The 7,428-nt window shown below is 57.0% G+C and overlaps 1 protein-coding gene across 1 annotated transcript in view; it reads right to left on the bottom strand.

Moving 5' to 3' along the window:
* The window catches only part of LOC116540333 (translation initiation factor IF-2-like), a 9,744-nt gene extending 3,748 nt beyond the window's left edge, over positions 1–5,996 (bottom strand). Inside the window, exon 1 of the mRNA XM_032263817.1 lies at positions 5,525–5,996. Within this exon, the coding sequence (XP_032119708.1) occupies positions 5,525–5,907 (383 nt within the window). The 5' untranslated portion in view covers positions 5,908–5,996. The remainder of the gene's footprint in view (positions 1–5,524) is intronic.
* Between the last annotated feature and the right edge of the window lie 1,432 nt (positions 5,997–7,428).

The raw sequence follows: 7,428 nt of genomic DNA, 5'->3' as shown, positions 1-7,428 counted from the left end.
AAAAAAAAAAAAAAAAAAAAAAAAAGGGCCGGGCGCGGTGGCTCAAGCCTGTAATCCCAGCACTTTGGGAGGCCGAGACGGGTGGATCACGAGGTCAAGAGATCAAGACCATCCTGGTCAACATGGTGAAACCCCATCTCTATTAAAAATACAAAAAATTAGCTGGGCATGGTGGTGCGTGCCTGTAATCCCAGCTACTCAGGAGGCTGAGGCAGGAGAATTGCCTGAACCCAGGAGGCGGAGGTTGCGGTGAGCCGAGATCGCGCCATTGCACTCCAGCCTGGGTAACATGAGTGAAACTCCGTCTCAAAAAAAAAAAACAAAAAAACCAAAAAAAACCTGGTGCCCAGCCCCTCACTGCCTGCAGAATGAAACCTGGACTCTGGCTTAGGCCTTAATACCTTCTGTGAACCTGACCCTCTGGCCTGTCCTCTTTTCCACTGAGGCTCCACCTGCCCAGCTACCAGCATCTCCTTAAATCACCTGGGCTTTTTCAGACCTCTGTGACTTTGCTCATCCTCTTCCCATTGCCAGGAATGCCTTTCCTCTCTCTTGTCAGACTCCTACTCATCCATCAAAACCCAGCTCAATGTCACTGCCTTGTCATGCACAGCAGCCTGCCTCCCCTCTGTGCTTCCCTAATCTCCAGTTCCCACCTCTGTAACAGCACTTAGGAAAATGCCACTGAGGCTGGGTGCGGTGGCTCATGCCTATAATCCCAGAACTTTGGGAGGCCGAGGCAGGTGGATCATTTGGGGTTAGGAGTTCAAGACCAGCCTGACCAACATGGCGAAACCCCATCTCTAATAAAAATACAAAATTAGCCAGGCATGGTGGTGCATGCCTGTAGTCCCAGCTACTCAGGAGGCTGAGGCAAGAGAATCGCTCAAACCCAAGAAGTGGAGGTTGCAGTGAGCAGAGATTATGCCACTGCACTGTAGCCTGGACAACAGAGCTACTGTTTCAAAAAAGAAAAAAGAAGGCCAGGCATAGTGGCTCACGCCTGTAATCCAAGCACTTTGGAGGCCAAGGCGGGCGGATCACCTGAGGTCAGGAGTTCAAGACCAGCCTGACCAACATGGTGAAACCCTGTCTTAAAAAAACAAAACAAAACAAAATAAATAAATAAAAAAGAAAAATGCTACTGATGTGTTCAAAAGCCTGCAACTACACCTGAGCACCTCAAAGGAAGGCTTGGTGGCTTCGTATGCCCCTCCATGCCTAGCACGAGGCAGGAGCCCAATACGTGTTGGCTAAATGAATGATGACACCCACAGTCCTTGCCATGACCTACAGGCCCTTTGTGACGCAGCCCCAGTGATTCTCTGGCCTCATTGCCAGCCTCTCCCCAGTCACCTCTGTGCCCTTAGTTCAAGTCCAACCTGTTCTCTCCCTCGTTCCCCCTTCCTCCCTACACACACACTGGGCCTGGAACGCTTCCTGCCTTTGCCTCACCCACTGCCCACCTGCCCTGGAAGCTCAGGGCAGTGGTGCTTACTCCAGGCAGCCCTCCACGTGCCTCCATGGGGGTAGCACTAGGTGCGCCATATCTACACCTGGCACACAGCGGGTGGGCAACATGTGCTTGTGGAATGGGGTATCGATGCCAGAATGTGAAACAGCAGTGAAGGATGGGATGTCAGAGCCTTGATCCTCAGGACCGGTTCCCCCTTCCCACATCCCATGCTCCTTCCTGGGCTTCTAGGCTGTGCACAAACCGCCTCTGGAGCCACCTTTGTGGTTATTTACTTCGTGTTTTTCTTTAAATCGATTCACTTTTTTACTTAGCCTCCTTCTGAGCAATAAAATCATGGTTGGATGTGCTAATTTATATTAACAATTCATGACTATTGGTTTAAAATTGTTCATCAGCCGGGCGCGGTGGCTCAAGCCTATAATCCCAGCACTTTGGGAGGCTGAGGCGGGTGGATCACGAGGTCAAGAGATCGAGACCATCCCGGTCAACATGGTGAAACCCCGTCTCTACTAAAAATACAAAACATTAGCTGGGCATGGTGGCGCATGCCTGTAATCCCAGCTACTCAGGAGGCTGAGGCAGGAGAATTGCCTGAACCCAGGAGGCGGAGGTTGTGGTGAGCCGAGATCGCGCCATTGCACTTCAGCCTGGGTAACGAGAAAAACTGCGTCTCAAAAAAAAAAAAAATTGTTCATCTAGGTAGCCCCTAAAAGCCTCTTGCCCAGCTGCACCCACTTTAGGAACTGCTGCTCCATCCTGTATGATTTTGGGGTGGCAGCACTGCGGGTTGTCTCTGGTGAGGGCTCTTTCTGCAGGTGAGCAAAATGCACATGTTCCTTTCTTTTTTTTGAGACAGAGTCTCACAATTGTCACTCAGGCTGGAGTGCAGTGGCACAACCTCGGCTCACTGTAACCTCCACCTCCCGGGTTCAAGTGATTCTCCTGCTTCAGCCTCTGAAGCACCTGGGATTACAGGTGCCTGCCACCACGCCCAGCTAATTTTTGTAGTTTTACTAGAGACGGGGTTTCACCAAGTTGGCCAGGCTGGTCTCGAACTCCTGACCTCAGGTGATCCACCCGCCTCGGCCTCCTAAAGTTCTGGGATTACAGGCGTGAGCCACTGTGCCCGGCCTGCACACATTCCTTTCACTGTGAATATCTTGATGGGTAGAAGCCGTGCCCTCAACCCACCTCAACTAAAGCATCCTTTCTGTGGGTTCATGTATTTCTTCCCTGCCTAATGTTTAGTCCAGAAAACCTAAGTTCTTCTAAACTAAAACCAAAACCAAAACCAAAAAACATGAACGTTGACAACGTTCATGCCAGAACGTATCTCAGGCACAGTCACAAGTGTGGAAGATACCCACACTTGTGGGTGAGAAAAGGCTGCTTGGTCTCAGATGTGGGGTGCAAGATGCTTTCTACTCCAATAGGAAGACTCCAGGAGCTGGGGAGGGGCAGTGGCCAGGAGAGCTGAGCCAGGTAAGCCGCTGTGTGATCCTGGCTCCAACCCTGACCACAGGATCCTTGGGTAGGTCCCCCCAATCCCATGCAGTGAGGCTGGGCAGGCTGCGAGCTCAGGGACAACCTGGGGCTCATACGTCTGCTCTGAAGGAGCAGTGGTGAGAAGGGCAGGGACAAGGCTGGGGCTGGGCCAGGGCACACACTGTCCCTGCAGGCCCCTGGCTTTCTCCCAGGCTTCTGAGGCCTCCACCCACAGCTGCATCACCCCAGGGTGCTTCCTCTGGGAGCCTTGGACATTGCCCCTCCTGCAAGAACCTCAGAAGGCCCCAGTAGGAAGTTGCCTCCCATCAGCCTCTTTGACCCAATGCAGGGCATACAGGGGAAAGGAGCAGAGGCTTTTGTAGGTGGGGGAAGTACAGACGGGCCGGGTGGGGCCACACATCTTGGCTGGCAACTCTTATCTGCCAAATGGAGGTGATTATCCTGGTGGGGCACATAGTGGGTGCTCGTCAGTTTCACATAATAGGTGCTCAGTTTTACCTACTGTATGCTCCACCAGGCAGATGAGGACACTGAGGCACAGAAAGGCTAAGTGATTTGCCCAAGGTCACACAGCTAGTTCGAAGCAAGTTCAACAGCCTGACTGCATATGCCTCCTCAAAATGTCCTCCCAAACTACCCTGACATCCACTGTGGCAGTGCCCAGGGGAGCTGAAGACCACAGGAGGAGACACGCACCCAGTTGGCCAGACCAGGGCTGGGGGCTGCTTCCAGACATAGGCTCGTGGAGGACCTGCATCTTGCCTCCTCGGAGGTATGACTGGGACCACTGTAGGGCCAGGAGTGACAGGCACCCAGGGTGGCGCCCAGGCTAGGGGTGGGCGAGGGCACCCCAGGGCCTCGGTGTGCACTGACACACTGTCCATGCTACTGCTCCAGGACTGTCCAGGAGTCCCAGCGTAGGGTCCCAGATCTCCCACCAGAGCCACAGCGCAGGAACAGGACTCAGTTCCAATGCCTTGGCCCCATGGGACATGGGGACGTTAATTGTGTCCTCAGAATGCCTAGCGCTGGCGCCCCACTCCCCAGAAGGCTCTGGAGGAAGTGCTGGGCAGGGGCTGTGCCACCAGGAGCCACTGAGCCGGTTTCCCCACCTGTGAATCGCCCCAGCACTCTGGGTGGCCTCTCTGCACTCACAGTGTGGCCTGGGACTCTAGGGCTCCACAGGAAGTTGGCCGAGAGTGGATGAGGGCCAGTATGGGCCCAGCTCCCCCGAACCCAGTGGGACCAGCCAGCCTTCCTGTGGGACACAGGCTGCCCCACTTCCTCCTGGCCTTCCACCCCTACCCTACACGTCCACCTTCCCACCCCAAAACACCTGGGTTGAGTGGCCCTGTGGTCCAAGCCTCCCCTTCACAGGTAGATTAACTAAGGCCAGGAAAACCCATGGGTTTAGAGACTGGGGAGGAAGCCACATCAGACCTCAGGGCTGCCTGAGACCAGGGCTCTGACCACCCCCACGCACCGCCTGGCCTGGGCAGTCCAAGGCTGAGGTGGGGAGGAGTGGGACTCAGGTCACAAAACCCCAGGACGCAGCCCACCTGGGCAGCCCCTGCCCACCACACTGCTGGGGGTTCCAGGGCATTTGGGGAAAGGACCCCACTGGCCCTTTTTGGGGGACCCCTTCCCAGAACAAGAGTAGATTGCAGCGGGCCTCGGTCTGTGTCAGTGGTTCTCCAGGGAGGGCATGGAGTCAGCACCACAACCCCCAGGCCTCACCGGCCCCTGCACCCTGGTGGGTTGTAGGAGGGAGAGCGAGGACGTGGCTTGGAGCACCTGGGGGTTCCCCTCCCTCTTCACGGAGAGCTGCGGCAGAGGCTTTAGACCGAAGCAGGGAGTCGAAGGGTAAAGAAGGGGCCTCCGAGCCTAGCCTTGGTCACGCGGCCGCCGCCACCTCCGGAACCGCAGCGACCACCGAGGCCTGCCCGGCTCGCCCTTCGCCTTCGCCTTCGCCTCCGCCTCGCCCACCCGCCGCCCTCCCCGTCCGCCCGCCCCAGGCTCCCGGCGCCCCGACCCACCCTGGGCCATTCCCCAGCTGGGGGCCCCTCCCTAGCCGCCCCCCCCCCCCGACCCCAGCGAGTCTCGCTGGGGACCCACGTGGCCGCGAGGTCGTAGCGGGAGCTCAGCCAAAAGAATTATTTGCTTTCCCCGGCTCTCAGTTTACCCATCCGGGAAGAGGGGCGTCGCGGCCGCAGACCTGCAGCTCTGCGCGCGCTGATCGTCGCATTCGCAGCTCCCTCTGTGCCGGTGCCCCCACCGGCCCCGCAGCCCCCACCGGCTCCCGCGGCCCCCACCTGCTCCCACGCCCCCACCCGTCCCGCAGCCCCCACCTGCTCCCACGCCCCCACCCGTCCCGCGGCCCCCACCGGCTCTGCAGACCCCAAAGGCTCCAGGGCCCCCACCGTCCCCCGCGTCCCCACCGGTCCCCGCGTCCCCACCGGTCCCGCAGCCCCCAACGGCTCCCACGCCCCCACCGGCCCCGCGCCCCACCCGCCGGTGGCCCATCCCTCCCGCCCCACTTGCCTGGTGCTGGACCCCTGCGGGCTCCGAGCTTCCGCCTGTCCCTGCCCCGCCAGCACCGGACTCCTCCTCTCACGTCCTTTTAAAGGGAAGTAACCTGACCCGACCACTGCTCCCCCTGACTCACCCCCGAGGGCCGCCAGCCCGCAGCTCCGCCTGGCTCCTCCCCTCCCGCGGCTTCCCGGGCGCCCCCCGGGCCGGGGTGGGGAGGCTGCTGCTCCGACGGCTGGACCTTCCCCCTGGTCCTGGATGTTCAAGGGCTTCTCCCGCCCCCGCCGGGCTCCCGGGCTCCACAGCCCCGGGCCCCCCGGCCAAATCTGGGCCGCATCTGCCGTGCGGGGGACTCGGAGCCGCGCCCTGGGTGTCCCGGGAAGAAGCCCGCGCATCCCGTGCAGATAACGGACCCACCACGGCGCAGCTCAACTTTCTTGGTGCCCAGATTTGTTGTTCAGAAGGCTCAGGGAACCTTACGAAAAAGCACCGCAGACGGAGGCACGCGCTTCTCATTTTTCTCTTTTTCTTTTTTTGTTTTTGTTTTTGTTTTTTTGCGACGGAGTCTTGCTCTGTCGCCCAGGCTGCAGTGCAGTGGTGCGATCTCGGCTCACTGCAACCTCGCCTCCCAGGTTCAAGAGATTCTCCTGCCTCAACCTCCCCAGTAGCTGGGATTACAGGTGTGCGCCGCCACGCCCGGCTAATTTTTGTATTTTTAGTAGAGACGGGTTTTCACCATGGTGGCCAGGCTGGTCTCAAACCCCTGATCTCAGGTGATCGGCCCTCCTAGGCTTCCCAAAGTTCTGGGATTACAGGCGTGAGCCACGGCACCTGGCCTGCGCACCTCATCTTGATCCTGCTTGCAGAGGTTGTGCGGCCGCGGGAGCCTTGCCCGGGTGTGAAGCCATGACCAGCGCGGCTCCCATGACCAGCGCGGCTTCCCGTCTCTGGGCAGCTTTACTGGGTGGTACCAGACAATATTTCTATTCATTCCCTGCGGCTGCTGCAACACAAACGTAAAACAACGCAAATTTACTATCTTACCGTTTCGTAAAATCAGAAGTCCAAAATGGGTGTCGCTGGACTAAAAGCAAGGGAGTTGAGGGATACAGGCTTCTCCGAGGCTCAAGGCTCGAAGGGAGCCTGTTTCTTTGGCTTTTCTGGCTTCCGGAAGCTGCCCACCATTCCTTGGCTGGTTGCCCCATCCATCTTCAAAGCCAGCAGTGGCCCGCCAGTCTCTCACAACCCAACACTCCAACATCTACTGTTCTACCTCTTGCTTCCATTGGTAAGCACCTTTGTGATTACACCAGGTCTACCCAGATAATCCATGGTAATCTTTCTATTTTAAATCAATGGAGTAGCCACTTTAATTCCATCTGCAATTTCCCTTTCCTGGGACAGCAGAACATATTCACAGATTCTGGGCATTAGCACCAGGGCATCTTTGAGGAGGGGATATTATTATGCCTACCACAATATTCAAGCTGACTTCCAGAATTTCAGATTTAGAAGCAAATTTAAGCTCTTCCTTGTCCACTATTGGAATTCTTGGGACAGTTAAAGCCTTACACTGCATGGTCCAAACAGATTGCTTTGTGACTGGCTGTGGGTTTTTGTTTGTTTGTTTGTTTTGCTCAATTTTGTTCTTGAGATGGAGTTTTGCTCTTGTTGTCCAGGCTGAAGTGCAGTGGCATGATCCCTGCTCATCGCAACCTCTGCCTCCGAGACTCAAGCCATTCTCCTGCCTCAGCAGGCCTGCTGAGTAGCTCAGATTACAGGCATGTACCACCATGCCTGGCTAATTTTTGGATTTTTAGTAGAGACAGGGTTTCATCCTGTAGTCAGGATGATCTCCATCTCCCGACCTCAGGTGATCCACCCACCTCGGCCACCCAAAGTGCTGGGATTACAGG

Source organism: Sapajus apella, unplaced genomic scaffold (assembly GCF_009761245.1).
Source record: "Sapajus apella isolate SASKATOON/1434 unplaced genomic scaffold, GSC_monkey_1.0 scaffold139, whole genome shotgun sequence".
Lineage (NCBI taxonomy): Eukaryota > Metazoa > Chordata > Mammalia > Primates > Cebidae > Sapajus > Sapajus apella.
Note: the sequence above shows the minus strand (reverse complement) of the source record. Positions and strands in the feature narration are given on the sequence as shown.